Source organism: Oxyura jamaicensis, chromosome 27 (genome assembly GCF_011077185.1).
Source record: "Oxyura jamaicensis isolate SHBP4307 breed ruddy duck chromosome 27, BPBGC_Ojam_1.0, whole genome shotgun sequence".
Taxonomy (NCBI): Eukaryota; Metazoa; Chordata; class Aves; order Anseriformes; family Anatidae; genus Oxyura; species Oxyura jamaicensis.
The window spans coordinates 3,242,418-3,259,042 of record NC_048919.1 but is presented as its reverse complement, the minus strand read 5'-3'; the positions used below and the strand labels follow the sequence as shown (position 1 = coordinate 3,259,042).

Here is a 16,625-nt window from a genome sequence, read left to right as displayed (position 1 = left end):
GGATGGGCTCCCGGGTCCTGCATCTGGGGCTGTGCACGCACCGGTGGCACCGGAGCAAGGGTCCCCACGCCGGGGGGGGTGAGCACACGGCACGGGGCAGCAGCCAAGGACAGGACCGATTAATCAGCCTCGGTACAGCTGTTACACATTAACTCCCTTGTTTGTCCCATATTTTGCAGCGGAGGCTGCTGCCAGCGCACGTGGTCCAAGAGCACGGCCGGTGCACGTTCACACGGCGGCGCTGGGCTCTGTGCCTGACCCCAGCCCTTCGCCCTCTCCGGTGGGTGCTGGCAGAGTGGCACCGCAGTGACACAGCACCGCAATGTCCAGGATCCGGCCACCAGCGGCACTGAGGCAGCTACGCAAGAGTTGGGTCAGAAAAAGCACTCGCGTGCCTCTTTATTGGAGCCGTCTCCGATTCCTGCAGCGCACTCACCCTGCGGGCACCCAGTGCAGCCCAGTGTACCATCCCCATTCCCAGTTCCTGGCCCCCATTCCCAGTTCCTGCCCTCCCCCCCGCCCCTAGTTCCCAGTTCCTGGCCCCAGAGCTCAGCACCACTGCAGCAGCCGAGCACCCAGCATCACCCAGAGCTGCAGCGGAGGCGTCCCTTGGGGGCTGCTGTCCCAAGGCAGTGCCTGAACGAGGACCACAGCACCCAGAGGGCAGCTGCAGCCTGGTCCCGAGTGGCTCCATCACCCAGGGGGCACCCACCTACCTCGGTGGGACGGAGCCCCACACCCATGTCCCTGGGGAGGAGTAGGAGAGCAGGGCAGGTCCCAGTGAGCCAGCCACGCACCCGCCGTCACCAAAACCCCTCCAAGGATGCAGCCCCATGGCTGGACGGGGGCCATCCATGCCCGCGGGTGTCCCCGTCCCCATCAGAGCTCGCCGGGCGGTGGGGGCAGGCTGATGTTGAGGAAGCCCCCGTAGCGGAATTGGGGCAGATGTGGGGCGCAGGCAGCTGCGGGCAGGCAGGCGAGGGGGTTGGTCTCGCACGCCTCCGCCTCCCGCTCGCTGCTGAAGTAGATGCTGTCGGGCGAATCCACTGAGGGGTCCTCATCAAAGTAGTTGTAGGGCCTCAGGAAAAAGCCGACGCTGTTCCCCACGGTCACCGTGTTGGGGATGTCCTCGGCGTGGGGGACATGCAGGAACCCCACAGTAATCCAGGCGACCAGGTCCTGGGCACACAGAGCACCCCGTCAGGCTGCACGGGACCATCCCAGCCCCATTCCTACCCGGTTTTGCCTCTGGAAGGCAAAGCCTCAGCCTGGCCAGGAGCAGCACCCACGGTGCCCAGCTCCCCTCACCTCGTTGGTGATGGTTTCGTTGTTGATGAAGTCGGCGAAGACGACGGTGGGCGTCCAGGGGTCGTTCTGGTTGTAGACGCTGGTGCTGGTGGGCTCCTCTTCCTTCCTCCTGGTGACGGCCAGCTTGTACCTGTGGGAGAAGGGGGGGCTCATCCGTGCCCCCGGGCATCGCCACACTGGGATGGGGCCCGGGGCTGGCTGCAGCTCCAGGTAGCAGCCCCGGTGCCTCGGGGGCTTTGCTGCCCCTGCAAGGCTCAGCTCGGTGCTTCGCCTTCAGCCTCTGCCAGGTCTAACTCAAACAACCTCCCCCTTCCATTTCACCCTGGTCAGGAGCCAATGCTGAGGTTAAACGAAGCGTTTTCCCAAAAAGCATCCTGTCCTCACGTGGAGATGTCAAGACCTGGGGGTAGCAGCACTGCTCTGGGAGCCCCGCTGCCCCCGCAGGGGAAAACACGTGTGATCGCTGGAAACTGAACTCATCGGGGGTCAGATTCATGCATGGGAACTGCTATGAATGGATGCCGTTGAGCAACTTTTCTAGGGATTATTCAGAGCCAAGAAACAGGCGAGTTTGCTGTTTAACCCTTCCTTGCAGCCGCGCTCGGCAGACCACAGAGAGGAGGGGACCAAGACAGGGACGCGGTGACCGGGAAGAGGCTCAGCACCCACAGGGGCTGGCACCGGAGGGTTCCCTTGGCACAGGACAAGGGGCTGCCCGTGCACCACCCTCCCCATGCCATTTGCTGCCCCAGCCCCACACCTACCTGCCCCAGCTGACGGCCCTCTCCATGGAGCTGCTGTCGGGCAGATGCTTCCCGGGGGAGCTGACCACCTGCAGCCGGTAGCTGCGCGCGTGTCCCCACCGGTTGGGCCTGGGGCCGGTGAAGGAGAGGTAACGGGGCAGGGGGGCGTCGAGCGGGAACGCCGCCTCGTTCTCCCGCTCCAGCCTGTCCCGGCGGAGGAACGGCCGCTCGAGGGTGTTCTGCAGGCTCCAGGGGGCCCTCAGCAGCTCGTAGCCCATGTCCTGGGCCTCCAGTGAGTTCAGCTGGCCTGCGAAGCAAAAGGGAAAAATCCCTTCGAGCTCCATCCCCACCAGGAAATGCAGCCGGGGAACTGCCCTGCTCTGCATCCCAGGAATACAGGCAGCACTTTTGCCCCCAAAGACACACTTTGTCCCCCGTAACTCAACCTTTGGAGCCCCCAGACATGCCAAGGACAGGCAAAACCCTCGTGACCGCGCGAGTCGAGCCTTACCGTCGATGTCCAGGTCCACCTTGTAGTGGATGTGGTGGAGGTGCATCGTCCCCAGTGTGTGGGGCCCAACCTTGTTGCCGTAGTCGGTGCCTCGGCCGTGGAAGAAGGAGGAGCTGATGTAGCCGGTGGCATGGACCCGGACCTCCACGGCCCCGTTGCTGTGGAACATGAAGTCCCAGACGTAGTCGTAGTTGATCAGGGTGGAGACGGCGCGGATGACCAGGACGCTTTTGCGCAGCCCGCCGTAGTACAAGGACTGCATGTCAGAGAAGTGGCGCCGCAGAGGGAGGGCGGCGTCGTGCTCAAAGACACACAACGAGTTCTGGTTCGTCCTGGGGACGTCCGACTCGGCCAGGTAGTGCCGGTCCACGTAGGTGGCTGTGTAGGGGCAGTCGACGCCCCGGACCAGCTCGTAGGCAAACCTGCCGATGCCAAAGCTGCCGTCGAGGTAGCGGGTGGACATGCCTCCGGGGCAGTTGGAGCCGTACAGAGCTAGGGCTTCCTGCAGGCTGAGCTCGTAAATAATCCTCTCCCCGCGGTAACGGATATCGAAGAGGCGCGGGCCGGTGTTGGGGTTCATGCCGAAGGCGATGCTCCAGCCCTGGAACGTGACGTGGTTGTTCCTGATGCTGTAACGGGGACCTTGGGGCTCGTACTGCAGCGGCCCCGGGGCGCCAGGAGGGCGCCGGGGTCTCATGGAGCCCATCACCGTGGCATCCTGCGGCTTCTCCACCTGGATCACCTCCAGCAAGCCGGCCACAAAGGCACCCTCCAGCTCTGCCATGCTGGAGAAGTAGTGCCCGTTGTAGAAGACCTGGCTCAGGTACCACAGGGAGATGTCGAGCTCCCCGTGCTCCACCAGCACCTCCAGCCCCACCGGCAGCACGTAGTAGCCGGTGCCGGCCACGGCGTGGAAGAGGACGAACCAGGAGGCGCGGTCCCCGGACTTGAAGCCGCGGGGGGCTGTGGTGAGTGCGGCCAGGTCGGTGCCATCGGAGGCACAGCACGCGGCGAGGAGGCGCGGTGCCTTCCTCAGCTCGTGGTGGATGAGGGCACTGATGGCCACGTATTCCACACCGGTAACAGGTCTGCGGTGGTACGGCACCTTCCCCCCGTACTTCTGCACCGTGACGTCCCGGTGATACGTTGGCACCGGCAGAGGCCCCACCACGTACTCAGTGACGTTGGGGTCCGCCTGGTCACCGAAGTACAGCACGGCCAGCGCCTCCCGGGGCGGGCGAGCCCCCCCTCCATCCAGGAATTGCAGCACCTCCGCCTTGCCAGGGAGCTGCACGTCCACGGAGGCGATGCAGTTGTCGGAGGGTTTGGCACGCGAGGCGTCCACCAGCGGCACCCCGAGGCTGCCCTGCAGGTACCGCACCACTCGCGCCAGCTCCTCGGGCGTCAGATCGGCAAACACCAGGCTGCGGCCGTCCTCCGGGACCTCGGGCTCTGGGGGTTGGTGCTGGCAGGTGCCGGGGGCCGGTACCCTGGTCAGCAGCACGCAGACCAGGGCGAAGATCGTGGCCAGAGCCAGGAGCAGCAGGATGATGAGCGCCGTTTTCATGTTCATGGCTGCTGCAGCGGGGCAGGGTGGGCTTTCCAGCTGCGAAACTCTCCAGGACCTGCAGCAGCAGCAGGGGCTGGTGGGGTTGTGGGGTTGGTTCGTTGTTTTTTTTTTTTTTTTCTCCCCGTTTTTCCACTCCGGGAACAGCCCAGACGAGCTCGCAGGGAGGGCGTAGGGTGATGTTTTCGGACGTGCCTGGGATTTGCTGGGAACCATAAAAGGCAACTTGGCTCTGCTTCCCCCGGCGGGTCACAAATTTAAATAAACCTCATTCTTCTGCACCCGTCCTTCCCGTCCCGTCCCGCAGGCTACGCTGCAGCCCTCAGGGAGGACAGATCCGGACAGCGGGGAGAAACCAGCTCTCCTCCCAGCACCTCCCTCCCTCCACACCCCAGAAGAGCCCACGGGGCCACTGCTGCCCTGCACCGAGCCCGGTGCCCCCACGCTGCGGAGCCCAGCCCTGGACCCTCCCCTGTCCAGCCCCACAGAGCCCCAGCGTCCCCCCCCCCCCCCCCAGCAGCCGCTGTTGGAAGCCGTAAGAACGAGACAGGCGGGATGGATAGCACCACATCTTTTCATTTCGTTTTTAAAACCTGAGATAGGCACTACACGGCATTCGCTGCTACAGCAGAGGAACAGGATTTTCTCGCTTCTACCCCCCGTCCCTCCAACCCTCCCCAAAACAGACCCGGATTTAGCAATTAATGGAGATAAATCAGGCTGCCGCCTGGCAGCGCGCCGGGACGATTACGCTCCCCTCGCGCCGAGCACTAAGTTAAAAGCAACAAGAAAAAGTGAAGTTACGACTGAAAAAACAAAAACAAAAACAAACTTCACTCAAAAAGAACGAAAATCCGTAACAGGTTGGTCAGCCTCGTGGCTCATGGAACAGTAAAGCTTGCTTGTGTTTTTGAATCCGTCGTAGGTGAACGGGGGGAAATTGGGCAAGCAGGAGGCTGTTTTGGGCAGGCACGCGATAGGGTTGACCTCGCACGCCGTGAAGTCCTGCTCACTGGTGAAAAAGACGCCGTCGTGCGAGTATATGGAGGGGTCCAAGTCGTAGTAGTTGTAGGGGCGCAGGAGAAAGCCGACCGAGTTCCCCACCGTGACGGTGTTGGGAATGTCCTCCGAGTGCGGGATGTGGAGGAAGCCAGCAGTTATCCAGGCCACCAGGTCCTAGGCAGGAGGAGTTACATGACCCCGGTTATTTCGGACTAAAATCTGTGCCTGGACCACAGAGGGAGCCTTGGTGGGCACCCACAGCCCACGAGCGCTCAGATCCCCTCCCCGGAGCTGCTGCTGTCCCGGCTGAGCCCACGGGCAATGCATGGACAATGCACAGCCAGCACCAGCAGCTCCAGCTCCTGCTCAGCCCCACAGTGGGCACCACGGCCCCAGACCCCACTCACCTCGTTGGTGATGGTTTCGTTGTCGATGAAGTCAGCAAAGGCGACGGTGGGCGTCCAGGGGTCGTTCTGGTTGTAGATGCTGGTGCTGGTGGGCTCCTCTTCCTTCCTCCTGGTGACAGCCAGCTTGTACCTGAGGACAAGAACGCAGTTGAGACCAGCTCCCCAGAGCCTGCAGAGCACCAGGCTGATCCCCTGCAGTAACCCCAGCCCTGGGGAGCCTCCACCCCATCCCTCTCCACGGGGAGCATCCCCGTGATGCCTCCCCAGCCAGATGCTGGAGGCATCTTGGAGAACCCGGTGCCACCATTGCAGCAGCCTGACCTTGCCCAGCTGATGGCCCTCTCCATGGAGCTGGCTTCGGGGACGTGGTCCCCTGCAAAGCTGACGATCTGGATCCTGTAACCCCGCTGGTGGCCCCACTTGTTTTTGCTGTTGGCCGCAAAGTAGATGTATCTGGGTATCTTGGACTGGAGCCGGAAAGCTGCCTGGTCCTCCGTGTCCAGGACTCTCTTGGTGAGCCGCGGCCGCTCGATCTGCTGCTCGGGGTTCCAGGGAGCCCGCGCCATCTCAAACGCCATGTCGTGAGCCACCAGGGAGTTTTTCACCCCTACGAGGACAAGAGGTGAGGAACTTTCCAGCAGCCAGAGCCCACCCCCCTCATCCTACCCTCCTGCACCCCAGGCTCCAAGCACCACTCCCCAGCGCTGCAGGCCTTTGCTATCGCCTACGTCTGTCGAACCCAGGCAACACCACTCTGTGGCATGCAGTGCCGTCCCTGGGGACCAGAAGAAGGAAACCTCCATGGGCAGAAGAACCAGTTTGCTTCCCAGTGTGAGCCCAGCCTAATTAGCCCAAGCACCCGATGGCCCGGGCACTGTTTCTGCTCATCAGCACACATCCTGCGAGGACACGCCAGGAGGAGCGCAGGCTCCGCGCGCATTTGCACATCACAAAAGCGGAGCAGCTCTGGTCTGTCCACAAAGAGGATGCGTCAGCCAGGGGCTCGGAGCAATGGGAGAGGCAGATAAATGGGGATGGGATGGCAGAGAGCTGACTGAGTGAGCTCAAGGGCCAGCACGGTGCTGGCAGAGGGGCCCTGTGCACGGACCCCAGCAGCAAACCTCTGCCGGCCTCCAGCCGAGTCTCCACCTCCCAAAAAAAACTTGGACCAGAGCCTTGGGACCTGAAGTCGAGGTCAGTGCCAGAACCTGCCAAAGAGGACCCACGCACAGCCACCGCAGTGCTCGCTTTCATCCTCTTTCTGATGTGAACAAGACTTTGAACCCCACGCCTCCCCTTCCAGCAACAAGCAGCCACAGTCTGACTCTTCACATGCCCTTCTCCTGTGTTTAGGGTTTCGCAATCCACACCCCAATTTTTTCTTCTTAAACAGAAATACTCAAAACTCATCCTAAAGGGGGAAGGCCCCGACCGCCGCAGCTCTATGGGAGCACATCACCCTGCCCCGCGCGTGGAAAGAAAAACCCATGTAAGGACCACAAAACACAGAGTCTGAGCAGTCTGTAAGCATCTATGGAGGGCACAAAACAGAGAAAGACCTGGACCTACCTCCCACATCCAAGTCCACCTTATAGTTGATGGAATGGGTTCGTATTGTCCCCAGCGTGTGCTCCCAGACCCTATTGCCGTACCGCAGACCATCCCCATGGAGAAAGGATGAACTTGGGTACCCCGTGGCCTGGACTTTGGCCTCAATGGCCCCGTTCTGGTAGAAGATGAAGTCCCAAACATAGTCATGGTTGCCCAGAGACGTGATGGACCGAAGGACCAGCGCGGAGTTGACCAGCCCGCCGTAGTACAGCGACTGCAGGTTGGAGAAGTGGCGCCGCAGCGGGGAGCCCAGGTTCTGCTCGAAGACGCAGAGGGCATTTTTAATCGTTCTGATGTCCTGGGAATGAGCGAGATAGTGCACGTCCACGTAACTCGCTAAATAGGGGCAGTCGACCCCGCGCACCAGCGGGGAGGTGTAGCGCCCGATGCCAAAGCTCCCGTCCATGTACCGCGTCGACATCCCCCCGGGGCAGTTGGAGCCGTACACCGACAGCGCCTCCTGCACGCTCAGCTCATAGACAACCCTCTCCCCCTTGTATCTGATGTCAAACAGCCGCAGGCCCGTCTTCACGCTCATCCCAAAGGCAAAGCTCCAGGCCTGGAAGGCGACGTGGTTCTTCCTCACGCTGTAGCGGGGGCCCTGCGGCTCGTACTGCAAGGGGAACGGCGCAGCCGAAGGCGCTCGCGGTCTCATGGACGAGAAGTCCCCGTCCGGCGGCGCTTTCCTCACCTTCTCCACACTGATGCGGCCCTGCACGTAGGCACTCTCCAGCTGAGCCATGTCCCTGTAGTACTGCCCATTGTAGAAGACCCTGCTGACCGCCCACTGGCCGATGTCCAGGCTGCTGTGGTCCACCAGCACCTCCAGCCCCACGGGGTGCAGGAAGAACCCGCTCACGTTCTGGAAGACGACGAACCACGACTTGCGGTCCCCGGACCTGAACCCGTGAGGAGCCGTGCATTGAAACGCCACGTTGGTGCCATCGTAGTCAAGTACTTCTTGCAGGAAGGAGGGGGCTGCAGCGAATGCCACCATCTTCAGGAAGGCTCCCACCTGCTCGTACTCACTGCCCAGCATCGGTCTGCGGTGGTACGGCACCTTCCGCCTGTACTTCTGCACCGTGACGTCCCGGTGATATGTTGGCACCGGCAGAGGCCCCACCACGTACTCGGTGACGTTGGGGTTTGCCTGGTTGCCAAAATAGAGCACAGCCAGTGCCTCCCGGGGTGGGCGAGCCCCCCCCTCCATCCAAGAACTGAAGCACCTCTGCCTTGCCAGGGAGCTGCACGTCCACGGAGGCAATGCAGTTGTCGGAGGGTTTGGCACACGAGGCGTCCACCAGCGGCACCCCGAGGCTGCCCTGCAGGTACCGCACCACCCGCGCCAGCTCCTCAGGCGTCAGATCGGCAAACACCAGGCTGTGGCTCCTGGACCCCGTCTTCTCCGCGCTGCGGGGCTGGGATTCACAGACGGGCGATCGCCTCCCTCTGCTCAGCAGCATGCAGGAGAGAATGAAGATGACCACCGCAGCCCCGAACAGGAGGACGTAGGGGAGCCTGGGGTTCATCTCTCCGAGCGTTGAGACAGCGTGCGGGGCTCGACTGCGGCGTCCAGACTGCGTCCCTCACCTGCAGCCCAAGCTCTTAATTCAGTCGCTGGCTGTGGGCGTGAAGGCGTCGCTTCCGATGTGGGGAGGAAACCTGGAGCTCACCGGCGACTCCGCGCGCAGCTCCCAGCCAGTTCTGCCTGTTCCCTCCCCACCCCGGGCGCACCGAGCTGGGCAGCTGGCGCCCGACTCCTGCCCCGGGTTACCCAGCGGTTTCCCTGCTGCAGGGCAGCACCAGGGCGTTCGCTTGTCCCAGTGCATCTCCCGGGACGCCCTGTCCCATCTCACGGATGCTCCGTGGATCCAGCATGCACCCGACGGGGCCAGCACCCAGGTTGAGGCACAAGCTGCCCAGACCCAGCACCCCTCCTGCCTGCCTCATCCCGTGCTGGACCAAGGAGCTCGGTGGGCTGCGGGTACGGGATGGGGAGCACGGTGATGCCATGGGGCTGGCTCAGCCAGGTTGGCTCCTTCTGCAGCACGGGCACCCCATGAGCTGGTCCTGCCTGGCGCTCCCGGAGAGACCAAGAGCCCCCAGCACCGCCACAGCTCGTCTCCCTGTCACCTCCGAGTCCTTCCCAGCCCTAAGGGGAGGGACCTGGCTGCTCCAGTTCTGGTGCTGGCAGAAGGGCTGAGATGGGAGGAAGCTCCCTGATGAGATCAGGCGGCGTTTGCCAAACCCCAGCAGTAACTGCAAGCAGTACCAGCTGCAGGCAGAGGGGCTCATGAGGACGGGCAGCTCACGGCACTGATCCATCCCCCACCAGCCCCTCTCCCCCCACCAGGACCCTTGGGCAGGAGCCGGCAGGGACACAAAAGGGCCTGAAGGGGAAGGCTGTGCCCTTCTGTGCGCACACCTGGGGGTCGCAGCCCCTCCTCTGCCAGACCCCCTGCAGCCAGGGGGGTGCCGACAGCTCCTACAAGGGCAGGCCCGCGTTGGGGACAGCCGAGGACAGCTCAACCGGCCACCACAGTCCTCATCACAGCTGGCTGGTAGGGACAGAGCTCAAGGCACAGTGCAGGGGCTGAAACCACTACAGCTCTGCACCAATTTTCCACCACTGTGTTAATTTAGGAGCTTCTGGCTTGTCTCACATCCAGCCAGGGAACACTTGCACATTTCCCCTGCAGGTCCCGCGCCAGCCTCAGACTGGGATGCGAGGAACCTGTGCTGGAGAGGCTCTGCTGTGCCCTGCTCCAGTTTTGCTTTACAGGATTTGGGGTTGCGAGGACTCCTCTTGAGCGCCACACGTTGCTTCTAACCCCGGTGCTTGGGACAAGCTCTCCCTTTCCCTCGCCAAGTGGACCAAGGCCGGGCCTGACACAATTCCCCAGAGCTTTCAGGCCAGGGCTCTGGGTCTGTAAACAAAGCGGGGAAAAGCAGGGACACAGCAGCCACAGCGCTGGACCTTGTCACCGTGCAGGAACTCTGTTTTAGCACATTTGCAAGCCTTGTTTACAGGAAGGGCACCGGTGTCAGCCCTGCCTTCGGCCACAGATGACAGCCACAGCATTTCTCAAGGCCACACACATCCCGGGGACACGGGGGCACAACCCCGCTCCACACGGAGGACTCGTGCCACTCCTGACCCGCTGTCACCTGCAGCTCCCAGCCACCAGCCCCGCGCTCAGCAGGGCTGAGAGGAGCCACGTTGCTTCTCCAGCACGCACAGATGCAGCCCCCGACCCGCCGGTGGTCTGGCAGATTTTCTCCCCCACCTCTTACAGGAGCAGGTTTTGGTGACAGACACCCAGCACCGCCGCCAGTTGGTGCCTGCCACACCCGGTGCTGCCCCTGCGCCGTGCTGAGCTGCGGTTTCTGGATCAGTCCCGGAGGGGAAATAAACCCCACGCATCCAGCCCGCGCATCCCAGCGTGGCCATTTCACCCTTGGCTGCGGCAGAGAGCTGCTCCTGCAGGGACCTGCTGCCAAAAGCCCTGCCCGCATGGAGGAGCGGGGATTTCTCCCTCTCTCTGCAACAGCTTCACAGCTAGAGGCTCAGGATCCAACCGAGGAGGGATTCCTCAAAAGGGAGGCAGGGACCGAGCTGCCAGAGGTCAGCCCCGCGGTGCCGCCACCCTGCCGCACGCCGGGCAGAGGAGGCACGGACGGGAATTTTCCGAGTTGTAAGTGAAGTCCCAAAGCAGCGCCAGGCGTCGCAGGAGCGGCTCACACCTCCACTCCTGCAGACAGGGCCGCGTCCGCCCCGTCTGTCTGGCCACGCTTATGGCAACACACCCCGTGCCAGACGTGAGGCCTCAAGGAAACTCAAACGTTTGGCAGCCGCTGCCTTTCCATGCTTTCCCCGGGCTGAACACAGAGCACCCAGACAACTCGCTCTGCCTCCAACTCCATGACCTGGACAGGCTATTTAACACATAGAAAAATAACTTAGCAATGAAGTAAGAGGTTGAGAGAGCGAAAAAGCAGAGATCAGATGTCAGTTAGGAGGGACTCCACGGACTAGGAGGCAATCCCCCCAGAAGCTCTGGGGTTTACCACTGTAACGGCAGGAGTTAGAGGAAGACCCGGACCTACCTCCCACATCCAAGTCCACCTTATAGTTGATGGAATGGGTGTGAATTGTCCCCAGCGTGTGCTCCCAGACCCTATTGCCGTACCGCAGACCATCCCCATGGAAAAAGGAGGAGCTCGCGTACCCCGTGGCCTGGACTTTGGCCTCAATGGCCCCATTCTGGTAGAAGATGAAGTCCCAGATGTAATCATAGTTGCCCACGGTTGTGATGGACCGAAGGACCAGCGCGGAGTTGACCAGCCCGCCGTAGTACAGCGACTGCAGGTTGGAGAAGTGGCGCCGCAGCGGGGAGCCCAGGTTCTGCTCAAAGACGCAGAGGGCATTTTTAATCGTTCTGATGTCCTGGGAATGAGCGAGATAGTGCACGTCCACGTAACTCGCTAAATAGGGGCAGTCGACCCCGCGCACCAGCGGGGAGGTGTAGCGCCCGATGCCAAAGCTCCCGTCCATGTACCGCGTCGACATCCCCCCGGGGCAGTTGGAGCCGTACACCGACAGCGCCTCCTGCACGCTCAGCTCGTAGACAACCCTCTCCCCCTTGTATCTGATGTCAAACAGCCGCAGGCCCGTCTTCACGCTCATCCCAAAGGCAAAGCTCCAGGCCTGGAAGGCGACGTGGTTCTTCCTCACGCTGTAGCGGGGGCCCTGCGGCTCGTACTGCAAGGGGAATGGCGCAGCCGAAGGCGCTCGCGGTCTCATGGATGAGAAGTCCCCGTCCGGCGGCGCTTTCCTCACCTTCTCCACGCTGATGCGGCCCTGCACGTAGGCACTCTCCAGCTGAGCCATGTCCCTGTAGTACTGCCCATTGTAGAAGACCCTGCTGACCGCCCACTGGCCGATGTCCAGGCTGCTGTGGTCCACCAGCACCTCCAGCCCCACGGGGTGCAGGAAGAACCCGCTCACGTTCTGGAACAAGACGTACCAGGTGGCCCGATCGCCAGACTGGAAGCCACGGGGAGCAGCAGTCACCGCTGCCAGGCTGGTCCCGTCGTACTCCATCACCTGACGCATGAAAGACGGGGCCGCGGGGAACACTCGGCTCTTAAAAAATCCTGCGATCTGTTGGTATTCAACAGCCAGCGTCGGTCTGCGGTGGTACGGCACCTTCCCCCCGTACTTCTGCACCGTGACGTCCCGGTGATACGTTGGCACCGGCAGAGGCCCCACCACGTACTCGGTGACGTTGGGGTCCGCCTGGTCACCGAAGTACAGCACGGCCAGCGCCTCCCGGGGCGGGCGAGCCCCCCCTCCATCCAGGAATTGCAGCACCTCCGCCTTGCCAGGGAGCTGCACGTCCACAGAGGCGATGCAGTTGTCGGAGGGTTTGGCACGCGAGGCGTCCACCAGCGGCACCCCGAGGCTGCCCTGCAGGTACCGCACCACTCGCGCCAGCTCCTCGGGCGTCAGATCGGCAAACACCAGGCTGCGGCCGTCCTCCGGGACCTCGGGCTCCGGGGGCTGGTGCTGGCAGGTGCCGGGGGCCGGTACCCTGGTCAGCAGCACGCAGACCAGGGCAAAGATCGTGGCAAAAGCCAGCACGAGGAGGATGAGCGCGGTTTTCATGTGCATGCCTGCTGCTGGTCCTCAGGCTCTTCCTGAGCAGGGTTTCCAACTGCTGCCTCTGTCAGTTTAACGCTGCACTGGATGGATTAGCACGGAGAGCACAAAAGGCTGGGAGAGGCGAGGGGAGGAGATCTGAAATTCGTGGTGACCAGAAAGGGCAGACCTCACTCAGCTGCAGCCTGCTCTGAGTTCCTCCAAGAGCAGTGCCCTGAAAGAACCAGTGGAGATGCGGGGTCAGTGACTCAGACAAGCTTCACATCATTCTGTTACTTTTTCAGTCCAGCCCAGCTTCCTGAGGCTGCCTGTAAAAGCGAGGATCCTGCAGTCAGCCCGAGGTGGCTGGGACGACTGGGAGCCTCTCACAGGCTGGGAATTGTTGCCACACTGCAAATTTCACTTTGCAACTCACCGAATTTCCTTGTTTACCTGGCTGCTTCCTTGTAAACGTTCCCCCTGGCAGCACCATTTCGAGCTTGGAGGTGCTTTTTGTTTTACTTTTTAAAATCTTCCACGTGGAAGCCTTTGCTGAGAACACATCCATCTGTGTAGCAGTAGGAAAACTTTGGCAGGCACGGAGAGATGTAGTTCAGGACGAGATTCAGGTCCCAAGGCGCCGCGAACAACTAGCCCTTAGTTTGCACCTCTGAACAGCCCTTAACTAATTAATCCCCCTGAATTCCACTGAAACGAGATCAAGCAGCTTTTGCCTCTGCCTCAAATCCAAACACAAACTGAGGCACAGCTTCGGAGAAGTTCCCTCGAGGACAAGGCCAACCTTGTTCCTCCAGGAGACCCTCCCCAAGATCGTGAGAGCTGCCCTCAGCCGCCGCTGCTCTCGGAGCATCACCGACAGCCCTCGAGCAGCGCTGGGTGCTCCATCCCGCCGCAGACGAGACGCGCCGCTTCAGCCACGCTCCCTGCCTGCCCCCGAGCTGGTGCCGAGAAGCACGACGAATCCAAGAGAACCAAGGCTGGAGATTCGACCCAACGTTTCCACTCCAGCTGCCAGCCTCACCTCGCCTCACCCTGGCCTTCCCTTCCTCCTCTGTCAGAGTTTCCTGGTGGGAGACTGGCCCTCCTCCAGCCCGCAGCTCTGCCTCGCGCCCTTCCTCCGCCGCACGTCTTGCCCTGGGCTCAGCCATCTCCTCGGCCTCTCTTAGCAGATACCACGCTGGCAGACGGAAAGCCCCGTGGCTTTAGGACACGCTCCATTATCCTCACCACCATGGGCAGCTCTCAGCCTTCTTTAGCCTCAGCTGCAGCTGTGCAGGCAGGGGAGAAGCACGGTCGCTGCGCGTCAGCACGACTCGCCTCCGCTCGCCTGCTGGTGCGCCAGCAAAGCCCCCGGAGCCACGGCTGGTCCTGTCACAGGGCCGGAGAGGGGATCGCTCTGCAATGGGAAGAGACAGGACGAGGTGCTAAACGAGAATGGGACACAAGCAATGGGAAGAGACAGGACGAGGTGCTAAAAGAGCCTCGGCTGCGCAGATCGCAACAGGTTTCAGCTTTGCTCTCACCGACTTTCCACTCTGATGGCAGGAGGAGCCTGAGCAGCCCCCGACTGAGCACCCAAGTGTCGATTCCCAAGTCAGCCTTCCAACTTAGGTCAGCAAGGCTTTGAGGGTTACCTGGGGTTAGGGTTGAAAGAAGAATTCCCTTCTGGTGCAAGCCTAGAGCACGGTACCCCACTCCGGGGGTACCACCGAGTTGGGACTGCTGCACAAAGCCCGGAGGCTGCACGCACCACGTCCACGTTTCCCTGAAGTCCAAAAGAACAGCTAATTTACTTTTGACTTCGCCTCTTGGGTTTGCATCCCAAGGCCCTAAAAGCCGAGGCATACGCTGCAATTACAGCCTGTCATTTTCCGAGCAGCACGGCCGTAGTTGAAGAGAACTGGATAAGCTCCACAGGCCGTACGCTGCCCCGCAAATCACAACTCAGCCCTGCAGCCTGCCTGTCAGATGGCTGAAAATAAAGTGTGGGAACGCTTATTTGTGTGCACGCCGGGTATTTGGAAGGCAACAAAAGCACAGAAGCCCCAACCTGCACTGACGTCCCCGTGACGAACGAGCCCGCAGCACGCAGCCCAGGGCCGCAGGGCGCAGCTAGCACCAACAAAGCTCCCCGTGCTGCCTCTGCCATGGGTCTCACATCTAACATCACCTTATTTAACGTGATTTCTGTTGTACTTTTCAAGCTGAAGACTTTTTAAAAGTTTATTACAAGAATCAGCCTGCACTTTCTGGAGGCTCTGTTGCAGAAGAGCCCTGAACCCGTCCCCACCTCGCAGCAGAAAGCTCAGGAAGCTGAGCAGTTCCCTGAGCCTGCAGAGCCACGAAAGCTGCCTCGGTCCTAAGCCGTCGGGGATCTTTAAGGGCCACGCAGGAGCTGCTTTTGTGCACCTTCTCCAGAAGAAACCCGAGGCAACTCCAAGCAAACCTAGAATTTTATAAATTACACGTCTCACCACCAGCAGCGCAACTTGTTTACGACCTGCTTGGTGCTCATACCTCGACTCAGCTCACCAGTCCGACTGCCCCGTGATGCTGTCCCGTACCCACCACGGAGCATTTCCATCCTCCTGCTGTTTATTTTGGGTGTTTGTTTTGCTGTTTATTTCGGTGCTGCCATTAGCACTGCTTCTACGTGGTGAGCTGCCTGCGCCTCCTAAACAAAACACGGCAGAGCTGAGCTCGCTGCGCTTTGCTCACGCAGAAAGGTGGAGGTGGCAAAAAATAGTCCCCGGAATTTATAGAACCTAAAAGCAGAGAGAGGCAGCCTTTGGCTCAAGGAAACACTGAGTCAGCGGCTGCCATGCAGCTGGGTAAGGAGCACAGGAGAGAAAAGCCTTTGCCAGCTCTCCTGCTGCGAGCGCGAAGCTGACGCCAAGCCAGACCTCAGCCCCTGGAATACTCCCACCCTCATCTCGTTTGGTCAGCTCGTGGAAAGCATTCTGGTGGAAATTGCTTGACCCTTACTCACGCTGGCTGCGCTGTTTGTGTCTGCACACAACCGCTGTGCTTTTATTCTCCTTGCAAGGCTTTAACGTGCACTGCAAATACAGCCTGCGATGGCTCCAGAAGCTGAATGAGAGCCCTGACAGCGTGCTGCCGCCTCTCCTGGAGGGCAGAGCGGAGACCTCTGCAGTGAGGGGTGAAGGTGCCAGAGAAGAAGCCCTCCCCTGCTCCTGGCAGGTGGGCCACGCTCCCTGCCAACACCCAGCACAGCAGTCCTGGGCGCTCCATCCCTCACGGGGCTCCTGCGTGTCCCCTGCTTTCTGGCCACAGCAGCGAGGTCCCCCTGCTGCTGCACCACATCGGGTCCTGCCCACAGCAGCCCCTCCAGCTCCGACTGCGGCCTCCCCAGCCCCAGGGAGAGGTGTTTTCAGCTCCGTTCCCACCTTCCCTTAGCAGCAGGATTTGCCCACAGCACGGGAAGCACCGTGAGGCAGGAAGCGGCCATCCACAGGCTGCTGCTGCTGTTCCAAGCAGGAAGATTTCGAGGTGGCCAGGCCAGGTCTCCCCGGGCCACCCGCAGCTCCTCGGGCTGATCGTGGGCCCCACCTAGCGGCACCCAAGCCGGGGAGGGACGGAGCCTCCCCTGGACACCAGCAGCTGGCAGAAGGGTGCCAGGGGAACACGACCGACACGAAGCTCAGCAGCCCTGCAGCACGCCGGGGGATGAGGCAGCGAGAGCAAGGACATTCCTCTGAGCAGAGCAGGGGACGTTTTGGCCCACAGAGGTTAGGGAGAGGAGAGTTTCCTTCGGCAGCAGGTACCGGGTGAGGCATTCGGATGCCTGCCCCAC

General features: G+C 61.5%; 2 protein-coding genes across 6 annotated transcripts; both read right to left on the bottom strand.

The window, feature by feature from the left end:
* Positions 1 to 531: 531 nt before the first annotated feature.
* LOC118178926 (membrane primary amine oxidase-like) lies at positions 532 to 4,421 on the bottom strand. The gene is made up of 4 exons (XM_035347834.1): positions 2,563 to 4,421; positions 2,073 to 2,358; positions 1,309 to 1,438; positions 532 to 1,179 (listed from the first exon to the last, which is right to left on the bottom strand). Exons 1-4 carry the CDS (start codon positions 4,343 to 4,345, stop codon positions 880 to 882), a joined length of 2,499 nt encoding a protein of 832 aa, XP_035203725.1. The 5' UTR covers positions 4,346 to 4,421; the 3' UTR covers positions 532 to 879.
* Positions 4,422 to 4,699: 278 nt separating this feature from the next.
* Positions 4,700 to 15,336, bottom strand: AOC3 (amine oxidase copper containing 3). Of its 5 annotated transcripts, none has more exons than XM_035347836.1 (5): positions 11,990 to 13,552; positions 11,257 to 11,857; positions 5,860 to 6,145; positions 5,539 to 5,668; positions 4,700 to 5,305 (listed from the first exon to the last, which is right to left on the bottom strand). In XM_035347836.1, exons 1-5 carry the CDS (start codon positions 12,821 to 12,823, stop codon positions 4,967 to 4,969), a joined length of 2,190 nt encoding a protein of 729 aa, XP_035203727.1. In that variant the 5' UTR covers positions 12,824 to 13,552; the 3' UTR covers positions 4,700 to 4,966. The 5 variants fall into 5 exon arrangements, with proteins under 5 accessions (XP_035203727.1, XP_035203728.1, XP_035203729.1 ...); XM_035347837.1 differs by lacking the exons at positions 11,257 to 11,857; positions 11,990 to 13,552 and adding exons at positions 7,108 to 8,011; positions 8,165 to 8,438; XM_035347838.1 differs by lacking the exons at positions 11,257 to 11,857; positions 11,990 to 13,552 and adding an exon at positions 15,102 to 15,336.
* Positions 15,337 to 16,625: the final 1,289 nt, after the last annotated feature.

Excerpts from the sequence above, each read along its gene's own strand:
- LOC118178926 (XM_035347834.1), bottom strand. The coding sequence starts at position 4,345 with ATGGTTCCCAGCAAATCCCAGGCACGTCCGAAAACATCACCCTACGCC. Across the intron at positions 2,359-2,562 it reads GGTGGACCTGGACATCGACG|GCCAGCTGAACTCACTGGAG; the intron begins GTAAGGCTCGAC and ends TTTGCTTCGCAG. Across the intron at positions 1,439-2,072 it reads AGGGCCGTCAGCTGGGGCAG|GTACAAGCTGGCCGTCACCA; the intron begins GTAGGTGTGGGG and ends CTTCTCCCACAG.
- AOC3 (XM_035347835.1), bottom strand. The coding sequence starts at position 12,823 with ATGCACATGAAAACCGCGCTCATCCTCCTCGTGCTGGCTTTTGCCACG. Across the intron at positions 5,669-5,859 it reads AGGGCCATCAGCTGGGCAAG|GTACAAGCTGGCTGTCACCA; the intron begins GTCAGGCTGCTG and ends TCTTGTCCTCAG. Across the intron at positions 5,306-5,538 it reads ACGAAACCATCACCAACGAG|GACCTGGTGGCCTGGATAAC; the intron begins GTGAGTGGGGTC and ends CCTCCTGCCTAG.